The following is a 25,221-nucleotide window of genomic DNA, read 5'->3' as shown; positions in this document are numbered from 1 at the left end:
GCTCCGCGGCAGCACCAGTCAAGTGGAGAGACGCAGCTGCAGAGCGGAAAGAGGATCTGGCAGACAAAGACACATCTTCTTGCATTTTTTGGTCACCATAACACTTTCTAGAAATCCCACTAGTGCTTCGCATGCCCTAAAATTCAATTCAATTTTGGGCTGCGTCTCACGGACTCTCCTTACCTCCACTCGGAGATGGTCAGGCCTACTGCGGTACTCGAGAAGCTCAAAGTAGCGCAAAGGGCGACAAGGACTGTTCCGCAACTTGCATTTGCACGACCCTCAAAGCCACAAAATCCCCTTCACCTCTACCGGCAAGCACTCCGTCTGGCCTATCAGATCGCAAAGCGATGGTATGACCCTTACATTTTCTACTACCATAGACTTAAAGCCGCGAGACAGCTGCGCGCTCCTTCTTCGATCAGTAAAGCTCATGTTGCCAGGACGAAATGGACAAAGGAAAAGGTAGAGAGTACAATGAGCCCTGCTGAGGTGAATCGCTTCAAGCGCCTCAAGGCTTGCGTCAGTACCTTGAAGAGGGCTGAGCTGGGGCACTTGGAGCCGATGTATAAGGTGTTGAGAGAGACGTATGCCAGATCAGGGGTCTTGAGGGCCACGGCAATGGAGGTGAGTAGCCAGGCAGGGTAAGCGCTGCGACATTGTCATAATTCGCTACGTGGGCTGAACTGGCACTCTCTTCGTAACACAACCTCTAGCATCTTCTACCCAACCTAGACCCCTCCAACACAATACCTCAACCTACATGGGCCGTACTCAAGCTCATTCAGTCACCCATCACCTCCTCCAGCTCTCCAGATGCAACAACCATTCGCAACCTCCGTAGATATACCAGGCTGAATCCCGCCATTGCAGCAGGGGAGGAACCGCCTCGAATACCCCTCGAAGAACGCAAGCTGAGAAATCGGATGCAATTCAAGGTCTTTGGAAAGGTCATGGATGGAATCAGGCCTCCGTTGAGTTATGCTGTGGTGCGCAAGGTCGAGGAGAATGCGAGGAGGGCAGTAAGCGTTGCGCTCGAGTGCCCAGAAAGGGGCCAGACTATTGATGGCGTACAAGCTTCCCAGGACAATGAGAAAGATGAATCCAAGTGGGCAGAGCAAGACTTCTCGCAGGGCGGTCAGATCCTCAAAGATGCTCTGCAAGCGCTAGGGACAAGACCTAGGAGGGGTCCGCCCAAACCTCTAGAACTTGGCCCACTTCACCCGAGCTCGAAGTGGTATGCTAGAGGGAGACGGAGGGCGTGGGGTATGCTTCTTAGCGAGCTGCCTATACTGAGCTTCGACCCGCCCCCTACTACTCTTGCTGAGCTCATAGACAGTCAGCAAATTGGTTCAGCAGAAGCAATATCGACATCGCAAGTTGGAGATGTCACGAGTCATTCTCCCTCTCCGCGGCCGCGTCCACTCCCTCCGCACCTCGCAATACAACCTACCCCGCTCGTCTGGAAATCCCTCTGGGGCTCCCTCCCTCGCCTGCCAACCGACGGCCTCCGCCCCATCCTCGAAGCCTACAATGCTCAAGAGCACGCCCGCCACATCTGGTCCGGCGAATCCGAGGCAGACGCAGCAGCCGACGCAGCCCTCGAGGAGGAGCGCGCCCGTCTACGAGAAGAGTATGCAGGATTGAGCTGGACGGAAAAGCGTGGAAAGAGGTGGAGAGAAAGGGCAGAGCAATGGGTCAAGGACCCTCGAATCAATGACGGCAAGGGAGCAGCCAAGTTCTCCGAGGCGGCCCCAGTGACTCCTAGCGCGCCGCGTTTGCGTTTGCAAGTACTTTCGGCTACTCAGGCTGGGAAGCAGCAGCAACAGCAACAGCAGCAGCAGCAGCAATCTACGGACAAGATGTCGCTGCTCCCAAGGAAGAAGAAGAAAGGTCGCCCCCCAGCGGAGAAAGTCCACCTGTACATCTCCCCACTTGCGCTCCGCTCAGAGCGGCCAAAGGGTGGCTCTCAGTCGGGAAAACCTAGAAGAGCACGTTTTGGGAGTGAGGCCTTTGTTAGCGAGGAGGAAGCGCAGTGGGCTAGGGCTAGGGCTGGGGAAGACGAGGTCGAGTAGCAGAAGGGTAGCGTAGAATGAGGAGAATGAGAATGTGGGAGCGGTGGTAGCCAGGGGGTCCCACGGGTCAGCTTTGTACAGTACACCAGCATTACGGACATGCGCATATCAGCACCTCGGCACGCACGCGCTAGATTCGCACACCTCATCACTCATCATTCGTAACTAAACTCGAACAATGTATACTATTCAGCACTCCAACTGCCGATGCTCCTTCTCCCGGGCAGTAACATCTCATGGCTCTCACTTTCCACCGGTGTGACAATCAGTCGTGTCACTTAGACAAGCCTGCGCCTTACACCTCACCCCCTGGATCACTAGCCCCAACATTCGCCCAACCCACCAAGCGACACCCCTCACGAAGAAGGCTGATTCTTCTGCTCACCTGCGCTCCCTCCCGCACTTGTCCCTGCGGCGCTCTTCTTGAGCTTCAAGCTAGCAAGTGCCCTCTCTCGCGCCAGCCGCAAAGTCTCATCGACGCTCAGGCTCGTCGAGCTGGAGATTGACAGGGGCGCGGGCGCGGCTGCCGGTACTGGAGCTGGAGCTGCAGCAGATGCAGAAGGAAGAGCTCTACCGTTGGCAGCGGTGGCGGCAGCAGTGGCTGCAGCAATCTCCGGCCCGCTAACATCCTGCCCAGTCAACGTCTTGGCAGACACAGCCGGCTTCATCGACGGTGGCGTAGTTGCAGATCCAGCCGGCAGCCCAGGCTTGGTAGCATAGATGTTCCTCGTGGAACGCGCCGAGATCCTCCTCGCCGTTCCTGATCCCGCAGCAGTACCACCAGAAGTAGCAACAGCAGAAGCCCCAGACCCAGCAGGAGGATAGTACTCTCCATCTTCCTCCGGGTCACCATAGTCGAGTCCTCCACCACTACTGCTGAGAGAGGGAGGAGGAGCAAGAGGAGGGAGAGCGCTTGTAGCGGATGCGCCTGCTGTCGGTCCTGCGATTGTGCTTGTTGCAGATGATTCACCATTGGCAGTGCCCTGTTGCTTGAGGTCAGGGAGGGAGGAAGTCCCGGGGAAAAAGTCTGGGTGGACTGCTTTTGCCTTCTTCGAAGGTGGAGGTGGGACGGACGGTCGTGCGGGCAAGGATGCCGATGTGGATTGAGCGATTGATACGGGCGCGGGCGCAGCAGGCGCAGGAGTGCTAGCTGTTGCTCCCGCTGTAGGAGCGAGAGACTGCTTGTCCCCTCCATCGGCACTGGCACTGGCACTGGCACTGGTGGACGACTTGGGCAGCGTCGGCACCGTAGCGGCCTCGACGATGATGAATTTGGTGGTATTATCATCCTTGTCCTGGATCCCCACTTTCAACAGCCTCAATCCAGGAATCACCCCTTTCGTTGCGCAAATCTCCGAAGCGATAGCCGCTTCCATCTTCAGGGTCAAAGTGTCTCCCTGCGCTTGCATACGTCCATTCGAAGCTACAAGCGAGGCGGCAAGAGCCGTACTGGCCACTGGCGTCCTACCGCCGTTGGTGGATGTGAGTGGGAGGTTCTTCTTGAGGAACATGTCGCATTGCCCGATGGCCTGCTCGTGACTATACACTCGCTGGATCTTAGCGAAAGCACTCTGCTTGACCTTTCCCGAGGAGATGTCCCCTGCACTTTCGAGCGCTTTGTAAGTAGCCTCACTCACAAGAAGAGAGTGTTGCACTTTGAGTTCCGTAGCTGCTAGCACGTTCATCTTGTCCTTGTACTCTGCCAGCAGAGAGGCCGTTTCCTTCACTGGACCGAAAGTGGAATTTGCAAAGGGGAGAAGGGCCAGTCGATACGGCTTCTGCGCGGACACACCCTCTTTGGCTTGCAACGCCCTCTCGAGTGTCTGTGTGATGGTAGAGCAAGGATGGAGATCGACGACCTCGGGACCTTTGCCTTTGAGCACCACCCTCTTTCCAGGCTGAGACTCGAGCAGGGCTGGTATGTCAAGATTCAGAGCGACCTGATGCGAGTAGGTCCCCGGTGGTCCGAGATAAGCCAGCTCCACCTCTGCGGCTGGGTTGGTGGCGGAAGTGGCACTAGCAGTGGCAGTGCTCTTGACCTCTGACGGTGGAATCTTTGGTGATCTGCCAGTCTTGCCCGCTAGCTGCTTGGCTCGAGTCCTGTTCGTTCCAAACTCCGTCGGTAGCGCGTCGAACATGACCGGTGAGATTTGGCCATTGGTAGGGGTCACGGCGCCGACGGTCACTGTGGAAGCAGGCTTCGTGGCCGTGGGCTTCGCTTCAGTGGACGCTTGTGGCGCTTGGGAGACCTCTCTTGATGGCCTGACATCCTTCAAGCTGCTGAATGTCAGTGGCAGATGCGGATGCAACGCGAGGCTAGCTTGAGTCTCGATCACGTCCCCAAATGCTGCCTGTTTTGCCTCAAGCTCCTTCTCCTTACGAAGATCCTCGCGAACCGCGCGTCTCATGAGAAGATAGGCTTTCGTACCCTCATCTTCCGTGTCGAGCACCTCGCCCTCCTCGAGCTCCTCACTGACGGACGCTCGACCCTTCTCTTCTTGGCCTCCGGGGACAAAGAGGTACTCGTGGACTTCTTCGCCATTATACCAGGCTTCGCAGTCGACGCTCGTCAACTTGATGTTCGGAGGTATCTCAGAAGGCGGCAAGGTGGACGGATGAGGTGGTTGCTGTAGAAGGGGACGCAGGGCCTTTCTGGCTTTCTTGGTCGGTGGAGGTCCATCTGTTCTTACCGCGATGGGCGGAGCTGTGATATTCTTGCTCTTATCCACCTGACTGGCGAGCGCTTGACCCACATGCACCGGAGCCGGCCGTGCAAAGGTGAACGGTACCACAGAAGAAGTAGGTAGGGCTTGTGTGTTGGCTGTGGGTACCTCGTTCGTCTTTGCTTCGGTCGTATGCTTGTCTGACTCAACAGCAAAGTCCAATTCGAACATTCCGCCACCGGGAGGTAGGGTTTTCCTCTGCTCCTCTGCCTTGCGAATCTTCTTCTTGAGCTCCAGCATCTCCCTTTCCTTCTTGGCCAGATCCAGCTTGATGGCAGCATTGTTCTTCAGAAGAGTCGGGGGCTGTAAGGCAGCCTTGGGGTCTCGATAGGGTATCATTGGGGTTGTGGGAGTGACATCAAGCGACCATCCGAAAACCGAACCAGCGTCGGCTCCCTCTGATGGATCGTCATCGTCATTGCTGTAGGTCAGAATTGTTGCAAACGGACTTTGAGCCCTTTCAGCTGTGGAAGTTGTCTCATGCGCCTTCTTTGCACCTGAGGGGCCGGCAACGGGAGCGTCATCTGACTTCTGAGTTTTGTCTTGGGTAGAAGCGTTGAGTGTGGGCTCTTGCGTTGCCTCCCCGATGACAGAGGTAGCAGCGCCGTTCGTCATAGCCTGCCCTGCTTCTCTTTGCTTTGCCCTCTCTTGAGCCTCGTTGAACATCCGTTCCTGGCTTGCTCGCATTTTCTCCCTGCTTTTTGTCCTCTTCTTGGCGTTTCCTCGCCTCGTGCGCTTGGAACCTTGCCCTGGAACCACCCAGCTAGAAGATGCTGCTGCATTTGTGGCTGCGTTAAGGGCAGAGAGAGCTTGGGCATTGAGACTATTCGGCTGATCACCTGGGGCCAGTGACGAAGCTGAATCATTGGCGTCAGAGCCCGATCCTTTATCGAGGGAGCTAGGGTCTGACAAGGAAGAGGATGCAGAAGCCGGCGTGAGCTTTGTGTTACTTCCGGAGGATCTTGCGTCAGACGCGGAGGAACTTTCTGACGAAGAAGAAGAAGAAGGTGAGGAGAGCCCACTGCTTTGAGCTGATGCTGTGACCAGTCCCTTGTCAGCCTTTCCATCCACAAACCGGGACACGACCTCGTTGTCGGACTCTGACGACAATGACGAGCTACTAGAGGAAGCACTCGCAGAAGCGCTCGAGGAGGAAGAGGCGTCCTCAGCTTCGGAGTCTGATTCGTGCACAACGTTGGAGTCTGACTTAGTGTGACCGTTTGAAGCTGTGCGGGGAGTAGGCTGCATTGTAGAGAGAGCAGAGGAAGCCCTTGTAGTCGTTGAATCTCTGTGTGCCGATTGCGTCTCTCGTTTGCGGGCCTCGAAGGCAGCCATGGCAGCTGCCGCTCCCCCTACGCCAGATGGAGGGAGGGGCATGGCGGGTGGCAGAGCCTTCGAGACTGGCGGTATTGAAGATCGTGATGGCAGCGGAATAGTTGAGAGTAGCCCAGGCGGTGGTTTTGGAAGTTCATCGATGCCTTCTTCCTCTTGTTCGATAGCCCGATGATGTGGAGATGACTTAGTTCGGTTGCTAGGCCTGCCGCCAGCATCTGACACGGGTGTGGCGCCGCCGATTTCACTCTTGATAAGTAGAGCGATCCGATCTGCTTCTGCTTGGAGGTCGTCATCGTCGTCGTCCGGCGCTTTTAATGCCGATTTGCCTAGACGTGAGGTTGGAGGCATGGCTCGCGAAGCCTGCCTCCCCTCTCTCTGATCAGCAATTCGTTCGCGGCGGGTCCTCTTGCTCTTCGTGCGGGTTGTGCGATGTCGCGAGGATGACGCAGATGATTGCGAAGAACAGGTGTCATCTAATTCGTAGGAGTCCGAGTACTCTCTTCTTCGTTTTCGTTTCTTGTGGCTGGAGCTTCGACCTACATCGTGGCGAGAGGAAGGCAGGCGAGTGACGTGGTGGACACTGTGCAAGGGGGTAAAGCTTGGCGGAATCAGGCCGCCGTTCAGGGTACGCCTACTCCCTTGCTGTACTCACTCGATGACATCTCCATCTCTGATGAGATCGCTGAGCTTGGTGTCCCATCCGGTCAGCCTGAAGCCGTCGAGGTATAGGGCGAGATCGGTTGGCTGAGGCAGCTCAGAGCGCGCTTGAGGGACATGGCTGACAATCCTGCCTGCTAGGAAACTGAGATCATCCTGACTCGTGTCTGTGTTGCCAAGAGAGGGAAAAGAGGCTGCCGATGGGATGTTGATGGGGAGCAAGAAAGGTTCGGTAGGGAGTGGGGCGTGGGGCCGTATACGGAGTCTGGCTCGGAAGGATGGTGGTAGTGTGGACGAGAAGGCAGAGGGTGTCGGGGACGGCCTATGCTGGTCACTCATCGTCGTCGCCGTGGCCGCTATCGTCGTCGCTGTCCCCTTCTCTCGATGAAGGCGGGTATGGCGAGGTGGGTGAGGGTGAAGAAGGTGAGGGCAAAGCAGCGGCGCGGACCAGGGGGTGGAAGAAGGTGAGTGCGGGGAAGAAGCGCACCCTTTGCACTCATCCACCGCAAAAGTGCAATCCAGAGCCAATCGGAAAGAGACACAGGCACACAGTTGAAACTCCGACACGCATGGCTCGTTCGCAATGCACCTCTTCCCACCAAAGTGACTCACCAGGCTTAACCACACGGCTACCATACGCTTCTTTACTTGCCAGGCTCAGCGGAGTGTCCTGCTTGGCCGCAGATGACGGACCACGTTAGTCCAGAGCACTTTGCCGCCACACTAGAGCGTCTGCGGGATCTGGCAGCGAGCAGGCACGCCGGCGTCTTGGAACTTCCCACCATTGCCTCTCCCGATGACCTACAGCAGGGCATTGACACTCTGCCCACCTCGCTACCATCAACAGGCTGGGGGTTCGGGAAGACGAGCGGATTCCTGCTGAAAGAGGTCACATCAGTCCTTGCTCCCGGACACAATGGCACCAGGTACTTTGGATTCGTCACCGGAGGCGTCACGCCCATTGCCAGTGAGATCAGCGCCAGGGGCGGGGCAAGAACTGCACGACTCTTTGGCTGACCCACTGCTCGGCCCACTTGCAGCCATCGCCGATATCCTCACAACGCTGTACGATCCCAATGTCCAAGTTCACCTGCCCAAAGAGACCCTAGCCACACTCATCGAGGCTCACACAGTCAATCTCCTCTGCCAGCTCCTCTCTCTGCCCACTTCGCGTTTCACAGGGACTATCACTACTGGCGCGACTGCCTCCAATCTCCTAGGGCTGGCATGCGGTCGAGAAGCGACACTAAAAAAAGCAATGGCAAGAAGAGGATTTCCAGACTGGAGTATGGCCGAAGATGGCATTGGCGCAGACGCGGAAGACGATGACGAGGCCCCCGCGCCGCCCCCTGTGAACGTCTACGTCGCCACCCCCCATGCATCCATCAAAAAGGTCGCTGGGATCCTCGGTATAGGTAGGAAGCGAGTCATCGATGTAGGACAGAAAGCGCATGGGTCATCTTCTGACCTTCTGGAAAACGAAGATATCAGAGCCAGCATGAGCATTGTAGAGTTCGACCTCGTTCACCTCGAAGTATCCTTACGAGAATCCTACTACAAAAAGCAAGGTGCAATCGTCGTTGTTGGCCTAGGAGAAGTGAATACTGGCGCACTAAGTGCTCAGATCCCGGCCATCCGAGCCGTTTGCGATCGATACGAAGCATGGCTGCATATAGACGCCGCCTTTTCTGCCTTTTGCTGCCTGCTGGAAGGATTTGAATGGATAAGCGAGCATCTAGCAATGGCAGACAGTATCTGTAGTGATGGCCACAAACAGCTCAACGTTCCCTACGATGCAGGGCTCTTCTTCATCCGCAAGAAGGAAGTCGGAGAGTATAGAATCGATTCGCTTCTGGAGGACGTATGCGGACTCGGTCAGGCAGGCGCGCCAGCCTATCTGGCCACCGGTGGACCGGAGGAGAATCTAGAGGACATCGCCCTTGATATTGCAAAGCGGCGAGAATACGCAGCTAGTCTGCCCTCGCCCCTCTTCCGCAATCTGGAGAACTCCAAGCGATTCAGAGCACTGCCTCTGTACGCTACGCTTTTGTCAGAGTGAGTCCAATGAACCGCCATCCGAGAATCGACCACTGTCTTCTAGCATTCAGACGCTGACTGATCCATCTCTTACCCCATGATGCTACTCATAGAGGACGACAGGGGATCAAGTCCATGGTGGAGCGCAACGTCGCCTTCGCCCGCTCCCTCGAAGCCTGGATGCGCTCCGACGAAGGGTCACGTCTATACCAAGTGCTCACACCTCCCTGTGAGCCTTTGGCCGAGCCTGAATCGTCCTCCACAACTTCACCCCAACCTGCCGCTTCAGCTTCGACTAAGGCTTCACCACAAGCATGGCACGGACCCTGGTCCACTACCATCCTCCTTTTTCGCCCACACCCTCTCACCTGTCCCATCCCCTCCTTCCGCAGCCACCTAACAGGCGCCGACGCCTGCATCTCTGCCCTTAAAGCCACTCGTGCAATTTACGTCTCGCCCACTCGATGGTGTGGTGTTGGTGCGATTCGATTGGCAGTTAGTAATTGGAGAACGGGAATGGAGGATGCAGAGGGGAGAGTGGTGCAGGATGTGAGGGAGAGTAGGGATTGGGAGGTGACTGTGCAGGCATTAAAGAGTGTGATGGAAGGGGAGGGAAAGGACGAGCAGGAGCAGGATGATGAGATGGTAGGAAGTGGATGATATTGCGTGGATGAAACAGGAGATCCTGAAGGTGAGAATTCGCATGGACCAGTACTAGTACCCTCTCTCTGGACCGTTACTTCATTTCGACATCTGCTTCCTGTAATATCAACAATGCACAAGTAGTCAGTAAGCAATTCCCAATTTTCTTACCCTGACTTCTCCCCTCTAGCCGTCATCACTCACCTCTCCAACCTTGGGCGCATGACTAGACTCGGCCAGTGCTCCACTAGCAGGAGGAGGAGCCTTCATGAAGGCGTCCAGCTCCGCATCAAGGTCTCCAGCCGACTTGGGTGTGCGCTTCTCCCTTCCGCTAGCACCAGCAACGATTCCCTTGCCTCCTCGTCCCACCACTCGACCGCCTCCTCGGACATTTCTGGAGTCTCCGCCGCGTGGGGCGGTAGGGACGCCGCGCATGTTGGACCGACTGTTGGCGGCGGCTGGGGTACCTGCGGGACCCTTGGGTGCGTTGGCTGGCGGTTGAGGGCGCTCGCTAAGGAGAAGTCGAAGATGCACTACGGGATCAGTACAGCAAGTGGCACTTGAACTCCACGTCATCGGCCGACTCACCCTCCCATTCTGCTCAGAAGATCGAATCTTGATTGCAGCGATCCTCCAGGCGCAGCTGCTCCCCCTCTTCCACCTGCAGCTCCACCTCTAGCAGCTGGCGCGCCCCTGGGGCCTCTCACTTCCTCGAAGGAGATTCTGATGGGCTGACCCTTTGCATTGGCTCCATCGTACTCTGATCTGGCCCTTGTTGCGTCGGCTACACTCTCGTAGTGGATGATGGCTGTACCTGTTGAACGGCCTGAGCGGTCGTACTGGAGGGCAGTGAGAGAAGGAGGTGAGGTACAAGGAGATTGGTGTGAGAAGAGATGTGATACGGAGCGACATGGCTCTGAGATGATCAAATTGCTCTTGCACGACAGCGCCAAAGTAGCATGCTGTCTCGTATCATCTAGCTGTTGTCTTTTCAAGAGATGCGTACTTTGATGAAACACCGTCTCACTGGTCCCATTGCCTCAAACAGCGACTGTAAGAGGGTAATCAAATATCGATCGTCAGTACCGTCTTACCGGGCGCAGAGAAATGGCTGCGTCTGTACTCACTCTCAGCTCATCCTCCGATACTTCCCAATGCAGACCTTCGACGATGAGCTTTTCTGTGGGAGTAGATGTCCGCCGGTCGTGCTTGTTGAGCTCTTCGTAGCCGTCATGGCCCCATTTATCACTTGAGGCAGGACGAGACCCGCTGGCGGAGCGCTGCAAGAGAAGTGGAGAAGTAAGCACACTGTGAGCTCCACTAGGCGGATCTGGGGAATACCCAGCTTCTGGCGCTCACGTTGTACGGCGACGCTCTGCCTCCGCGACCTTGCTGGGCGATCTCGCTAATAGAGCGATTGAGTAAAGAGGACATAGCGAGAAGAGGTGACACAGGCGCGAGGATGAGGCAGTGAGTAGAGGAGCGGTGGGTGGTGTTAAACAAAGCCGGGGCCCAGGGGGGCTGTACACACGGATCACCCAGCCACGCTTCTTCTCCACGCCTGGCGCTCCTTCCGTCCCGACTGCAGGGCCGCGCATTGACAGCCACGCCACGCCTCGCCTCGCCCTTTGCCATCGCATCCCGCCGTACCGTCCATCTCTCCGTCCATCCGATCCCATTCGACCATCGCCGTACAACCACCGCACTGCACTCGACCTTGCCCTCAGCTACATATAACCTCCTTCTGGACTCTACACACCGGATATTCCAACAACCTCATCCCGCACACAGGACACTCACCACTACAGACTCTATAAAAATGGTTAGCATCAGCAACAGGTTCCGCTCGTCTCGTCACGCCTTCTTCTCGTCCCATCAGTCGCGTACTTGAAGTTGCTTCAGCCGCACTGTCACACAGACAGGGCCTAATTGATAGCGGTCAGGCTTCGATGGTCTCACCGCTAGGGAGCACTTCAGAAGCTAAGAGCATCTTGCTGCCCCGCACCAGGTGTTGAGGCATGCTCAGCATCTCAGACAGCACGATGCTCAGCCCTGCGCCACACCATGCGGCTCGACATGAGCTATGGATAGGCGCACTCTCCCGTATGGCTTGCACTGCAGCTTGAAGGCTTAGCATCGCTCTCAGCTAGACTACGGCATAGGCTTTGAGATCTCACAGGGCAAAGGATAGCGCCGCACCCTTGGACCCCCTTGTCCCTCGATAGAGGCTGACAACCGTCTACATAAGACAATCAGCTATTTGGCTGCACATGCCGCGCTGCAGTGCCTAAGTGCCTCATCGTGCTAGAGAACACGTACGCTGTATTTCTCTTCGATGCAGTCATCAGCTCGAATCCAAGGCAGCGCGCCTGGAAGCTCTCACTGCGCCAGCTTGAGCTTCCGATCTGGTCGTTACGACTACAGTCTAGACTGTGAGAAGCTCTCAGCCGGATCAGCCGATGGCGCCCTTGCAGGCTACTCTCAGATTGCCCTGCCAAGCTGCCAGACAGGCCGAAGCGCGAAGATGACACGGAGCAGTGCATAGAGCCAAATCCAGATGCTGCAGCGCTTTCCAAGACGTTGACTCCTGGCAATTGTGGGCGCTGGTGCGAAGACAAGTCACCAATCGGGTCACGGCTGCTTCAGACCGCGTCCAAAGGAGCATTTGCTTCGCAGAGGGGGCCAAGTATATCGGAGGCTTATCCGGCTCACTACGCAGCAATGCAGTCATTGAGTGCAGATTACTCTTTCGTCGCCGAGGAAAAGAGGGCGCTTGCGAAGATCAGTTCGAGGCAACGAGTCATCTCCTTCAAGGGCGGAACGATTCCGGTTGCCACACATTCACATCACTCTCTTCAGACGCCCGTCGGACGATAAAAGCAATGTGCTGATCACTGAGACACACTTCTCTGCTCTTTCCTCTTTCTTCTCTACCAACCTCTCACATACCTCATCATCGCTCGATACATGGCTCCCCTCCAATTGCGTCATCAAACCACGGCAGTCTATGAACCTCGACAAACGTGAGCAACACAAGAGCGGATACGGAGACCTCAAGAGATTGCATCAACTCATACTTACATCCTCGTCCTGTGTGCACTTCGACGTCGTCTCTTCTTTTCCCCTCTAGCTCTCGATGACATCATCAAGTCTAAGCCTAAGGGCCGTGGAGGAAAGGCAGGTGGGCGTCCTTCCAACTCCCGCAAAGTTAGCGGCGGTGCCAAGGCAGCAGCCATTGGTGGTAAAGCTGCCAATGCTGCTGCTGTAGTTGCTGCTAACCGGAACAAGCCCCTTGTCATCCCTGGTCGAGCTCCAGGTGGTAATCAAGGAAGTAAGATCATTGTCAGCAACCTGCCCCTCGACGTCACTGAAGCACAGGTCAAGGTGAGCAGGAAAGCTTGAAAGCGACTCTTCGACTGTTGAGGAACTGTCTTCTGATCAGCAAGCCACACGCATATACACCTATCCCAATCCTGCAGGAGCTCTTCTCTACTACTATTGGACCTCTGCGCAGGCTGGCCATGAGCTACCGCGCCAACGGAACATCGACTGGGCAAGTCACCGTCGAGTTCCAGAAGTTCGACGATGCCACCCGAGCGTACCAGCAATACAACAACCGATTGATCGACGGCAGTGAGTACGGCCGCGGGTGCTGCGTCGCGCATTGTACCCTTCCTAATCCATCGTCTCCGCCGTTCTGACTTGCAGAGAAGACCCTCCGAGTTGAAGTAGTAGTTGACCCCGCCCGTGCAGCCATGGCTCAGGCCCCAACTGCCATCCCAGCCGCCGCTGCCGCTGGTGCCGTTGCTGGTGCCAGGGCTGCTGCCGGCCGTGGTGGACGTGGTGGTCGAGGTGCTGCCAGGGGCGCTGGTCGAGGTGGACGTGGCGCTGCTGCCACCAGGCAGTCTCGTCCCCAGAAGAGCGCTGCTGACCTGGACGCTGAGATGGAGGGTGAGTTGAGCAGAAGGACCATGACTCCGCACTGGCTTTTGAGCAGAGCTGACTTATCGTGAGACACACCGTCGCTTCATGGCACCTTCACAGACTACGCCGCCAACAAGGCCGACCCTGCCGCCTAAGCACCTCTGAGGCCACCGGCACGGCAAAGCCAGCAGCTGAACCTGTGCATTGTCACCTCCGAGAGTAGCACCACGCCTCACGTTGTCTCCTGCTCGTTCCTGTTCTCCATTATGGGCGTGAAAGCCAGTACTCTCCGCCCGCATGCTCAATGCAAACTCTTCGCTCGTCGGCCCCATCCATCATCCACCACACGTGTGAACCTTAACGCTGCTTGACGAAACTCATTGCCGTGACGCGACTGATTGAGCGAACGAAGGAGGGGTGCACAGCTAATGGCGAGTGGTTGGGTACTTCTCGATGCGTTGCGTTGCGTTGCGTTGCGTTGCGTTTGATACACGATTCTAAGAGTGACAAGTACGAGGTACAAGAGGAGGAGGAGGAGGAGGAAATACAGCAGAGGAGGATGGTGGAAGAGAGTCATTGAGGAGGGGAGGAAGAGGGCCGAAAGAAGAAGTATCCTGACAATTTTGAGTGCAAGACACTCGACTCGCAGCCGACCTTGCTTACATTTTTAGCTCAAACGACTCCTACTCCCGCTACGACATTGAGCAGCATGGCGTCCACCTCTGGCCTCTCTTCCAACAACCACTTGTCCATCTCTCTGAATCTCCTCACACCCACACTCTGCAATACCTCCTGATCCGTCGAGGCTTGCTCGACAGAAGGGTACATCGCCTCTCCCCATAGGCCTGAATAGTCGACGAGGAGTCGGTGTGGTGAGCCAGAGTCTGACTCTTTGAGAGAGGTGAAGCGCGAGAGGACATTGTCCGACACATTGGAAGGGTCGATCTGCAGGAGTTGCCCAAAGTCCGGGCGGGAGACGATGCCCTCTTTGCGGTCTGCAGCAGCAGCTGCAGCGGAGAGTTCATCAGGCTGTAGTCGCAGTAGCATCCTCACGCTCCACTCGTCCTGCCCAAAGCGCGAGACTTCCTTGATGTGATGTCGCTGGAAACCCCCAGTGGGAGGCGAAACGGGAAGGTCCCACTCGAGGATTTCGGCGTCGAAGGCCAGAACGGACCAGATGATGTGTGGGTGGGAAATGGTGAGCGTGAAAGAGCGGGTGCCAGCGGTGTAGTCGATCGTGTCGTCCACGGCTCGGATGGAGAAGCCCCTCGAGCGAGGAGAGGCAGTAGGATCGCTTCCGTCCTGAGCGAGCCACCTGCTTAGCTCTCGGTTTTGCTCCTCCGCTTCAGGGGTAGGAAGACGGAACTTGTACGGCGTGATGAACTGGCTGACGGGGTAGAGGACATCGAAGTCTGGGTTATAGGAAGACATCTCTACTCGCTCCACACCCCCGTCGCGTATGCCAAAGCGCTGGTGAGCTTCGTCAGCAAGCCCAGAGAGGATAGCCGTAGGCGAAGGGTCTGCTCCACCGAGGTTCATCCACCACTCTCCACTGCTGAGGTTGTGGACTTGGTGAACGAAAAGTCTCTGTGGGTGGGTCTCATCGAAGATTTGAAGTGACTCGTCCGAGTAGAGCAAGATGGCCGTAAGGGAGATGCCCAGGAAGAACAGAACAGTGCGTCTCTGCACGTCTGGTCCAAAGCGATGGATGAGGGGGAGCAAGACTGGCAGGCAGAGGAAAGTTAGACTTGACACAATCGACGCTATGATGTGATCAGCTGGCGAAACCTCTCCCGTACGACCAGTCAGAGGTACGAAGACTGGAGGAAAAAAGGCGGTGCATGTCAGCTTTGGATTCTCCGAGGGGATGAGCACCGCCTTCTGTCACTTACGATCTAGGAAGCTTGTGGCGCCTTCCGTTCCCACAAGAGAAGGCAGGAAGGTAAGGATTAGATAAGTACCCCAGTGCATCCGCTGGTTTACTGCGATTTCGCGCTTCTCGATCTGCGTCCAACCGACCAAGGCATAGTCATTGACCAGCATAGCCGCAAGATACGTGATGCCTCCCAATCCGAACAGGTAGGATGATCCGATACCGAAAGCGTTCAGGACGGTGAGAAGCAAAGCCGACATCAAGTAGCATCCGTCTAGCGTCGCCCTCTCGAGGTATGGTCGGTCGGCCGTCTTGAGTGTGCGAGAGACAAGGAGTTGGGCGAGCAGGATGCCAACGATTGCTGGAGGCCCATACAGTGGAATGGGCAGCCATTCGTGACTGAACCAGCTAAGAGACCTGTTCATGACCTTGGTCATGATCAGCGCCTGAACATTCGAGGCTAGCACAGCTCCGAGGAAGCTAGCGAAGAAGCCTAGCATACTCATCGCTGTTGCGAAGCCTGCAGAGAAGTGACCGTCAGCCCGTTTCGTCGATTGAATCTGGAACATCGCGACAGCGGTCATCACCATGCCCAAAGAGCGGTAAGGTGCGGCAGGAATCTGAATGAAGAAGCGGCCGAGCATGGAGAAGTAGATGGGCATCTGTGTACGATGAGTCTCTGTGATCGAAGGAAGCCGCGATTCTGGAGACGTCGTCAGGTAGTCGACAATAGCAACAACGTCTTCGGAAATGTCAAGAGAGGGGAAGAAGAAGGACTGTCAGACGGCGGCGCTGCGGCTTCGCTAGGAGGGGCCCGGTACTCACTTTCGCCAAAGTGTTGAACTACCCCTGGTTGGACATAGGGCACGGTGTCTTTGCGAGTATGATAGAGGTATGAATTGCCTACGATCGCCATGTCTAGACCGCTTACGCCGCCGTATGCAACAAATTGTCTATAGTCCGTATCAGAGAGCAGTATGTTTGTTCGAAAGATGTCGTTGGCCAAGATGGTGCCAAAGGGGTAGGGGGCTTTCGAGTATGCTTTGACCATTTCATCAGAGCCTGCTTGGAACAGTAGCTCCGGACCAGAGACCCCGCATGCCTCGAGGTTGACTACAGCCTTGATCGAAGGGACTGTGGTGTGGTTAGAGGTGATGAAGAGATGCGACGCATCTTGAAAGCTCTCCTCGCCGTTGTTGAAGAGGAGGACGACAGAGTGCCTGAGCTGCTTTCGAGTGGCACTAGGTGACGTGAGAATTCGAAGAAGCTCGACCATGATACCGACTCCAGCTCCGTCGTCGGCTGCTCCGGGAGATGGGAGCGTGGAGTCGATGTGAGAGTTGACCAGGACCGAGTTGGCCTTTGAGGCGTCCGTGCCATCAGAGATGCGGACGATTAAGTTGCTCATCGAGTAGTATTTCTTCCAGACGACTGAAGACAGGAAGTCAAAGCTGGAGGAGAGGGGGGAGGTGAGCTTTTCAGTGATGCACGTTCATCCGGCGAGCCTCTATGTCCGTACTCACCGATGAGCGCCATCGCCAATCTGTCTCCATACTTCAACCTGCACATCTCCTTGTCCGTCGTTAAAGGTATGCACGCCTTCGTACTTCTGCAGCTCGGTCATAAGCCAGTCCTCGGCATCGACATGCTGCTTGGTCCCGACAATTCTGTAGCCGAATCCGGTGCTGAGCTTGTCCATGACGCTGACAGCATGCTCTTCTGAGAACATAGGCTTGTTGGTGCTCTCTAGGGCTCGAAGGGAGGAGACGGGGGTTGGGAGTGTATAGTGCAAGAAGACTGTGAGGGTACTTAGCACGGCGAAGAGAGCCAGAATAGGCACGATGATCATGGGGGAATTGGAGAGCAGAGGCCGCACAGGCTGTGTCGTGGTAGCATTGGAATGACGCTGACCATCTTGAGGAGCAGGAACGGTCTTCGAGGAGGTCTTGAGCTCTGCCTTGAGAGGAGCTCGAGCCGTTGTAGCACGGCTATCGCCGCTGGTCTTTGGCTTGGCCATAGCGAGCAAGAAGAGAGCTGAAGGAATCAGGGGCGCAGATCTGGAGGACGTAGAGTCGGAGAGACCACGAAAAGACAGACGTAGAGACTAGCAGGGTCCAGTGAGCAGGAGGGGGAGGGGTAACGGTAGGGTACCACTTGCGGGGGAGAGGTCGACGAAGGACGGTGCTGAAAGGATGTAGAGTATGGACAAGGTGATGGCAGTACTGGCGACACAATGGATGTGGCAGCTCTGGCCGGTAGTCGAATCACTTGGCCCACGTCAGGCGTCGCGTCGTGTTGGTGCGGGGATCCGTTGGTAGTAGCCAGGCGTCCGTGCTCCCTCCATCTTCCCTTCCTTCCCCTGCAGGCGGCGGCGACTATGACCGATGGCAAGTGAGATCTCCCGTTCCGGATCGGGGTGCCATGCTCCGTTCCGGTCTGACGAGTGCGGCTGTCCAGGGCCGCTGTGGATCGATCTCTGCTGACCTTCTCTTCGGAACAGAGGGGCCGGCCGACGAAAGGCTCGTCGCTTCCGGGGCGGGCTATTTTGGTCGGGCACTCGGGCAGAGGAAGCCGTGAGAAGAGGTAAGCTGAAGCGCGTGGCGGCCAAGAAAACCTCCGCGTGTGTTTTCGGCAGGTGAGAGCAAAAGGGTCCTTCCGCTCAGCCTCACTCAGCCTCAGCCTCAGCCTCAGCCTCAGCAGCTCCCTTCGGACAAAAGGCCGAGGACTCCACACCTCCCCCTCCTGCCCTTTCCCCTCTTCCTCTATCACGCTGCCCCTCCCACCATTCACCATCACCACATTCTCGTCGGCAGTGACCACCTTTTTGCCGTTCAGATCTTCCTCCAGTCGTTACGAAAGGCTCATTGACTCGCATATATCCACCTTCACGCCAGCCCAATGGTTCAATAGAAGCAGCAACGGTGATCACAAACACACACACGCTCCGCCGGCATGGCTGCACGCCCACCCAAGACTCCTCTTTCGCCGGTCCGGGGGCCCATCAACCGTTCCATCTCCTTTCAAGTGCGATCACCAACATCAGAACAGTCCAGCATAGCTTCCACCTCAATATCACACGGTAACAAGATTCCCTTCGTAGAGCACAGCCATCACAAGTCGACGCCCTTTGTCCCTCCAACATACCTCGCATCGCCCCAAGATGCTACATCGGATCGATTATCTTCTCGACAGCGTTCTCGATCTGTTGGAGCAGGATCCTCAAAGGACAGCGACCTTGGCGGCGATGACTCTATCCTCTCTCCGCTTGCTGTGATGGGAAGAGAATTGGATAGGGGTCCGGGCACCCCAGACTTTATTCTTGGCGCAGCCGGCGCTCCTCGACGCAATAAAGGCAAAGGGAGGCTAGAAGAGGTCAAGACCGGAGATGAAAGCAGCGGCAGTGCTAGTAGTGGGGCAGCCTCATCGTCTCCATCTGGTCCTACCAAGACGTCACATACTGCCACTCGGCCGCGCTTGACTACCAGGCTGCGATCCTTCCTCACCTCCTTCACTGGCAATCTAGATGAAGATGACTTCGCAAGTAGCCATCCTACCGCTTCCACTTCCAAGCTCCGGGATAGCAGTGACTCTCTGAGATCCGAGACACTTCAAAAGGGGGAGGTCATCGTCGCACCATTCGCCCGCCCTGCCGCTGCTTTCGGCAATTTAGGACTCAATGATGACTCTCCGCCTCTGACTCCTTCAGGCAGCACGGACGAGGATTCATACCCACCGCAATGGGCTGCAAGGACAAGTCACCCTGCAAGCGCTTCCACGGCAGCTTCGGGGACTTCTGCCTGGCCTCAGGGTTATGGACATTCGCGGTCAATAGGGCCTTCCAGCTCCCGCCTCAGCGCGGGTGCGCCGAACGGCCCAGATACACCCAACGTCAGCTTTGCTTACGAGGTAGGCGGCTCAAGATTCCATCTGCGCTTCAGATCCCCGAAAGCTCTTGCTGCTGACGCTGCAGCTCTGGTCAAGGCGGGTCTTCATTCGAGGACGCTGCGTCACAACATGCCCACGCTTTTGATGCTCTTGACAGTCTTTGTCTCTGCCACATTGGTCGTCTTTCTTCTCCTGACAACGCTGCCGCTTCGAATGCCATCACACAGTCTGACGCAGCTGTCGCTAGCGGAGATTCGAGACATCTGTTTGTCGTTGAGGGACTACGCCACCTCTACTCCGAAGGCGTATCATCACACGCTCTTCGTACTGTGCCTGTTCTACACGTACAAACAGGCTTTCAACGTACCCGGCAGCATCATCTCCAACGTGGTCTTTGGAGCCCTCTTTGGCGTCTGGAAAGCGACGTTCTGGTTGAGCGTGTTCACTGCAGTTGGTGGATGCGGAGCAGCGGTGATGAGCGCATTGATTGCTCCTCTCGTGTTGAAGCTGCCTGGGATGCACAAGGCAGTCGCTATGATGAGGAAGGCATTGGGCAACAAGAATCTCGGCCGGACGGGGAGGGCGCCAGTCGCAGGTTCTCACCCGCCCAGGAGAAGGAGCCCCAATTCGTCGAGGAGTGGCACTCCAGGTCTTCCCCAGCGGTCTCAGTCTCCACATCCATCACATAAGCACAAGACGCCTCACAGTGGCTCTCAGAGGAGCGAAGGAAAGGGAAACCTCTTTTCGATCTTACTGCTGCTGCGCCTGCTCCCGTTCACACCATACGGAATGATGAACATTGCCTGCGGAATCCTCAATGTCCCTCTACTGCCCTTTGCAGCTACCTTGGCGATGGGGTCTGTCCCTTGGAATGCTGTGACAGCGCAATTGGGCGAGATTTTGGTTGAAGTCGTTGCTGCCATCCCAGGCGAGAGCAGCCTTGGTGATGAGTACGCTTCCGCTGCAACATTGGCAGAGCAGCTCGATGCTGGCGGCTTCCACGATGCTCCTCGGCCTTCTGCAAATGGCTCTGCTGCTGCCTCGACCAAGTCGCGTCTCCTGACCTCGGCAGCACACAAAGCCGGAGGCGGTATCAAGGTGCTCTTGGCAAAGATCTGGACCAGAGAGATGATCTTCAAGCTGGTGGGTCTATCGCTGTTGAGCATCACGCCGGTCTTGCTGGGCAGGTGGTGGAAGGCTCGGCAGGCGAGAATTGCAAAAGCTGCAAGGAAAGCGCGATCTCCTGTATCAGGCCATGGTAGTAGTGCCCCGCATTCTTATCAACAGCAGCAGCGACACTCACCTCAGGCTGAGATGGCAACGGCTGATTACGAGGAACATTTCTTCCCCGCCCCCGTGGCGGGCCCCTCCACCACTTCAGCAGCTGCGGTCCTTGAGTGGTCCGATGGAGAATATGACGATGATGAATCTTCTTCCTCTGAGTACGAGTACGACTCTTCAGATGAATTTGCGGCCACTGCCGAGGAGAGCGAAGACACTCCCATCTCCTCTTCCACTTCCTCCTCTTTGCTCGACAAGGGCTCCTTTGGCAAGAGGAACTCCTTTTTCTCTGCCGCCACGCTTGCCGCCGAGTCCGGACCAGCGTTGATTGCCCAATTGACGCGGAGCGCAAGCAGGAATGGTTGGAATCGCGGTACCGCTGCCTGGTTTGGAAGTGGAGTCGCAAGCGGCGAACGGAGCAGGAGTCGCAGTCCAAGCGATAGGTGGAGTCAGGCAAGCGTACCTCTTGCGCACGAGTCGGCAGGGAGCGAGGAGGAAGGTTCGAAGTCCTCAGCTTTTGCTCCAGTGCCGACGTCGAAGTGGGCCGATGCAGAAGGGTGGGCAGGGCTAGCAGGGAGGCACAACTTTACACCTCAGCTAGAAGCGCAGAACCCTTTCGATCAGCAACACCAGCACCAGCAGCGCGCTCCTTTCCACCCCTTCTCCCAGTCGCTGCAAGAAGGTACTAGGCTCGGCGAGACGGATAGGAGCAGTCTCGAGTCGGGTCTACCCCCGGCATCTGTGCATCCCTCTCTGCTCGGCGAGCGTGGCGCCCATACTGGCGCTGGCGGTAGCGGAATCAGTGATATCGGCGGTCATTCCAGGAGAGGCAGTGCTCAGAAACATGCCCAGCTTTTGAGCGCGGAGCGGGATGATGGAGAAAAGAGGGAGCCGAGGCGATTTACTGCTGTGGTCAAGTAGAGCATATGCGAGACACGTGAACAAGGGTATGCGGTCAGTCAGTCACTTTGTCACTCATTGGGGTCCTTGAGGTGGGTTGTTCCTTTTCCTTCATTGCTTGTATCATCATCATCATCATTTTTGTCATCACCATTCTCACCTGTCCTTGTCATCCCTGATTTATTACACTACCCCTTGCAATCCCCCACATATAGTAATGCTCAACTCGCTTGCGCTGCGCTGCATATTGCGCTCCTCACCTTTGCTTGCGATTCGATCCGCCTGACTTCGGATGATTGTTCGTGAGGCGTCCCTTTGGCCTGGTTGATGATGCATCCTCAGACGTTTGGCTGAGGTCTTGTACCCATTCTGAGGGTATCATCGGATGGTAAGATAGCATGTCCCGCAAGTCGAAAAAGCAGCTGTAGCATCAAAGGAGTGACATTGTTGAATACGAGATGGGAAAAGAACGAGTCTATAGAAGATGTACAAGTGATAAAGGTCTCCTTGGCCCGGGCTTCACCCCTTTATTTCTTGACTACTTGGAAGCCAACCTCTCCATCTTCCGTGGACAAGGCCCAAATGACCGCAGATGCTTCGAAAAGCGACATGCACGGCTGAATGAAGATCAGGCAGACCAGATGGAGGGGGATCTGCCACCATTGCGTCCAGTGGTAGCCGTAGTCGAGCTCCTCGAAGATCAAACCTCCGAAGTATAGCCAGATAAAGGCACCGAAGCAGAAGCAGGAGGTTACGTAAATCCACCAAGGTGAATCTCCGCTCCAGCTGAGTAGCAAAGAAAAGAGAACGTTGAGAACAGTGGCTGCGAGACAGAAGATCCCTGCGGTCCAGAGTTTGATGGCGAGAGCAGGAAGGTAGTAAATGCCTTCGATTTGACGAATGCCCATATACCATCTTCTGCGCTGCTTCATAAAGTCCACAAAGCCTTCGGGACTCTGCTCTCGAACCACTCCATGAATGCGGCCCAGTGTGAAGCCCTGTTTCCAAGCCGCTTGCGAGAATTCAAAGTCCTCTGCAAGACTTCCAAAGTCCCATCCAACTTTATTTTCGGCATCACCGTTGAGCATGAGAAAGGACCCGTGGATACCAAAGATGGGTCTGTGGACGATGTTGCCCTGCAGGGAAAATCTAGCCAGGTCGTCACCAACGCGGATGGAATCAGCGATACCGAAAAGCCAGCCTTTGACCCCTTCGAAGTAGCGATGTCCATTGTAGATGATAATGCCCTGACCCATATGGTGGGTCGTGTAACGAATGAAGTCAAAGCAGCCGCGCAGACTCTCTGCGTCCATGGTACTGTAAGAGATGCAAATTTGCCATGACGGCCCACAGTTGAGTCAGTCGATTTTAGTTGCAACGGTGAAAGCATCAACACACTATACTCACCTCTCTTCGTCCATATGGAGCACATAATCATACGAAGTCAGCTTCATTGTGGTACGGAAGTAGTCAAGAGCTCTGGCTTTGTGTTTAGCCAGTCCTTTTGGAGAAGAGTACGCCTTGGGGCATACTAGATTGTCCAGGTCGGGATATGCGTACGGCTCATCGGTCAAGACCATGACTCTGACCGCAGGATGGTACTTTTCCAATTTCTTCAGCTTGGCGTGCGCCCGACGTGTGGCCTCTTCGTTTGATCCACGAGTCACGGACACGATATAAAGGTTGTGTAGCCACTCGCGCTCGACGGGCTTCTTCTTCATGTTCTCTGGGGTCCGCGTGACGTCCGGTGTGCCGTAGCCAATTAACGTGATGAGACAGTAGGGCAATGCCAGAAGCCATAATACTCGCCAAAGGGACGAGAAAGAAGCCGCATCCGTGGTGATGTATTTGTGCCAAGGATTCAAGAAGCCCCAAATCAGACCAAAGCCTGGGATAATAGCAAAATTGATAGGCGCCATCCAGGACCAAAAGAGGAGCAGCTTGCGAGTTCTCACCGCCTGCTCCTCGTCACTAATGTCTGCGTCGAACAATGTGGAATGAAGCTGCGACTGCTCGAGACCATGATCCAGAGGGTGACTTGGTGGCGGGACAATCGGCGCCGGGGAGTGCCAATGACGGATTGCGCCGCCCAGGGAGCGCACACTTGTTGCTTTTGCCAGAAAGTAGCCTGGAATGCCTTTCGTGAGCAGCCAAGGAATGCCTTTGAAGATGGCGGAGTAGCACTTGTGCCCAGCAGCAAGGAGAACACCCAATGTGCCCTGTTCACGGGAAGTCTTGAGCAACCAGGGTCCCAATTTCCCCATGGGCTTGTCTACACAACGAGTTAGAATCAGACCGAAGGCGCAATTCAACGCGAATGCAGCCAACCAGCAATTGACGATACCCTTCCAGTAGAGCTCTCCTTGGTTGTAGTAGTACGTAATGATGGGGGGAATGATCAGGTAGATGATGGACATCTGACTGACGTAGAAGCCAAAGGCATTACGGCCCAGCCACTTGAATGCGAAATTGCCGACCAGCCACTGGATTGCAGGAGACATTTCGATCCAAAGCAGCAAGAGGAAGGCGCGCAGAATCACGACTGGGTTGGTGCCAAAGTCGTTAGAAGAGGTATTCTTGCTTCCGATGGCGCCGTCCCAGTATGTAATGGGATCGATAGCGTAGAGGATACTGTATTGAATCTTGTTGTAGCAGAGGAAGATCAGAAAGATTGCAACCATGAGGACTTCGCTTGTAACGTATGCAAATCTGGACTTGTCTTGCAATTTGCGGATCAGTCCAGTGGCTTTGAGGTCTGCAGAGATGGTGCCCATGAGGAATGGCAGGTAAGCGCTGCGTACGTAGCCCAGGGGAACGACTAGCAGAGCGTAAAGGCAAAATCGTCGAACAGGTGTCATGTGCGCCAAGATTGGCATGAGCATCATGACGTACAACATGCCCCACAGCTGCGTTGGCAGTGACCACAGCATGGATGTTTCTGCTAGCTGTGTGTCATGATCCCAGCTAGTGAAGAGTCGAGCGATGCCCTTGACGATCATCCCTAGAGTAGTAAAGGTACGGAGTCCGCCTTCACCCTGCGGATTTTTCACTACAGCGCACCATCGCGGGTAGCCCAGCCCTCCATCCGTCTGAAGAATCTTCTGGGCAGCCATGTCGCCAAGAAAGCCATCACTGGCGCACTCAGCAGTCTGAAGCACAAAGGCGAGTATAGGTAGCCATGCCAACCGCAGACTTCGTCGGAAGATGGAGTCTGGTAGAGAGATCCAATTGATGGGAGTGCCACTAGCCATCCTGCGAAAGTAGGAGGTAACGTTGAGTCGACCTGATAGCATGAAGAAGAGGATCAATCCGATCTCAGACTTCAAGATGTCCACCGGGGTTCCTGTCTGAATAACGAGTGGGTGCGTGTTCTGCCAAGTGGCAAAAGCGAAATGGGTATTGAAGCTGTCAAAGGCAAAGCAAGGAGATCAAAGATCAGAGCGCGTCATTTCAGAGCTGATCGGAGGCACCCCGCCAAGATACTCACACCATGATCATGGCGATGCCTCGTATACCATCCAAGTAGCTAGTATCACGGTCAAAGTTGGGCTTCTTAAGAGCCACTACCGCCTTGCCGTCGGGTCTTTCTAGAACGACGGGCGTCTGATCTTCGACGTGGGCTGCAGAGGGGTTGCCCACCAACTCCGGCTCTTGGACGTCCTCTTTGACATCTGTGAGCACGGCATCGAGGGACTTTGCTTGGGACAGCGCTACCGCAGTGTCGGAAGAAGTCTGCGACATCGTAGGAGGTCGCAGTGGCGAAGCGTACTTCTGATCTGGTACAGAAACGCAGTGAGGACTAAGGACTACCCGAATGGGGATCACGAAATGTTGCAAACGTGAAGCGAGACCTTTAAGTATCTCCTGGCCTGGCGATTCTCTCATTGCA

General features: G+C 55.8%; 8 protein-coding genes across 8 annotated transcripts; 4 read left to right on the top strand and 4 right to left on the bottom strand.

Annotated features, from left to right (window-relative positions):
• Window positions 1-107: 107 nt before the first annotated feature.
• BCV69DRAFT_295410 (hypothetical protein) lies at window positions 108-1,647 on the top strand (the record flags this gene model as incomplete). Its single annotated transcript, XM_025493907.1, has 3 exons — window positions 108-627; window positions 717-1,266; window positions 1,340-1,647. Exons 1-3 carry the CDS (start codon window positions 196-198, stop codon window positions 1,645-1,647), a joined length of 1,290 nt encoding a protein of 429 aa, XP_025345420.1. The 5' UTR covers window positions 108-195.
• Window positions 1,648-2,243: 596 nt separating this feature from the next.
• BCV69DRAFT_295409 (hypothetical protein) lies at window positions 2,244-7,255 on the bottom strand. Its single transcript, XM_025493906.1, has 2 exons — window positions 6,786-7,255; window positions 2,244-6,713 (listed from the first exon to the last, which is right to left on the bottom strand). The coding sequence occupies exons 1-2, from the start codon at window positions 7,127-7,129 to the stop codon at window positions 2,432-2,434; spliced, it is 4,626 nt and encodes a 1,541-aa protein (XP_025345419.1). The 5' UTR covers window positions 7,130-7,255; the 3' UTR covers window positions 2,244-2,431.
• Window positions 7,256-7,474: 219 nt separating this feature from the next.
• BCV69DRAFT_301397 (PLP-dependent transferase) lies at window positions 7,475-9,487 on the top strand (the record flags this gene model as incomplete). Its single annotated transcript, XM_025494555.1, has 3 exons — window positions 7,475-7,757; window positions 7,831-8,845; window positions 8,941-9,487. 3 exons carry the CDS (start codon window positions 7,475-7,477, stop codon window positions 9,485-9,487), a joined length of 1,845 nt encoding a protein of 614 aa, XP_025345418.1.
• BCV69DRAFT_295407 (RNA-binding domain-containing protein) lies at window positions 9,226-10,903 on the bottom strand (the record flags this gene model as incomplete). Its single annotated transcript, XM_025493905.1, has 6 exons — window positions 9,226-9,587; window positions 9,674-9,980; window positions 10,058-10,308; window positions 10,476-10,520; window positions 10,597-10,749; window positions 10,829-10,903. The coding sequence occupies 6 exons, from the start codon at window positions 10,901-10,903 to the stop codon at window positions 9,564-9,566; spliced, it is 855 nt and encodes a 284-aa protein (XP_025345417.1). The 3' UTR covers window positions 9,226-9,563.
• A 1,573-nt stretch (window positions 10,904-12,476) lies between these two features.
• Window positions 12,477-13,548, top strand: BCV69DRAFT_288534 (hypothetical protein; the record flags this gene model as incomplete). Its single annotated transcript, XM_025493632.1, has 5 exons — window positions 12,477-12,492; window positions 12,600-12,853; window positions 12,949-13,102; window positions 13,178-13,420; window positions 13,514-13,548. 5 exons carry the CDS (start codon window positions 12,477-12,479, stop codon window positions 13,546-13,548), a joined length of 702 nt encoding a protein of 233 aa, XP_025345416.1.
• Window positions 13,549-14,065: 517 nt separating this feature from the next.
• On the bottom strand, window positions 14,066-17,115 carry BCV69DRAFT_288533 (hypothetical protein; the record flags this gene model as incomplete). The annotated part of the gene is made up of 4 exons (XM_025493631.1): window positions 14,066-15,213; window positions 15,286-16,008; window positions 16,092-16,717; window positions 16,790-17,115. The coding sequence occupies 4 exons, from the start codon at window positions 17,113-17,115 to the stop codon at window positions 14,066-14,068; spliced, it is 2,823 nt and encodes a 940-aa protein (XP_025345415.1).
• A 905-nt stretch (window positions 17,116-18,020) lies between these two features.
• On the top strand, window positions 18,021-21,590 carry BCV69DRAFT_285231 (hypothetical protein). Its single transcript, XM_025493324.1, has one exon. It carries the CDS (start codon window positions 18,219-18,221, stop codon window positions 21,351-21,353), a length of 3,135 nt encoding a protein of 1,044 aa, XP_025345414.1. The 5' UTR covers window positions 18,021-18,218; the 3' UTR covers window positions 21,354-21,590.
• A 269-nt stretch (window positions 21,591-21,859) lies between these two features.
• On the bottom strand, window positions 21,860-25,073 carry BCV69DRAFT_274087 (hypothetical protein; the record flags this gene model as incomplete). Its single annotated transcript, XM_025491029.1, has 3 exons — window positions 21,860-22,649; window positions 22,740-24,737; window positions 24,820-25,073. The coding sequence occupies 3 exons, from the start codon at window positions 25,071-25,073 to the stop codon at window positions 21,860-21,862; spliced, it is 3,042 nt and encodes a 1,013-aa protein (XP_025345413.1).
• Window positions 25,074-25,221: the final 148 nt, after the last annotated feature.

Source organism: Pseudomicrostroma glucosiphilum (assembly GCF_003144135.1).
Source record: "Pseudomicrostroma glucosiphilum strain MCA 4718 unplaced genomic scaffold BCV69scaffold_17, whole genome shotgun sequence".
Lineage (NCBI taxonomy): Eukaryota > Fungi > Basidiomycota > Exobasidiomycetes > Microstromatales > Microstromataceae > Microstroma > Microstroma glucosiphilum.
Note: the sequence above shows the minus strand (reverse complement) of the source record. Positions and strands in the feature narration are given on the sequence as shown.

Coding starts and splice junctions, on each gene's coding strand:
- BCV69DRAFT_295409 (XM_025493906.1), bottom strand. CDS start 7,129: ATGAGTGACCAGCATAGGCCGTCCCCGACACCCTCTGCCTTCTCGTCC. Junction 6,714..6,785: donor AGAGATGGAGATGTCATCGA/GTGAGTACAGCA, acceptor CCCCTTGCACAG/TGTCCACCACGTCACTCGCC.
- BCV69DRAFT_285231 (XM_025493324.1), top strand. CDS start 18,219: ATGGCTGCACGCCCACCCAAGACTCCTCTTTCGCCGGTCCGGGGGCCC.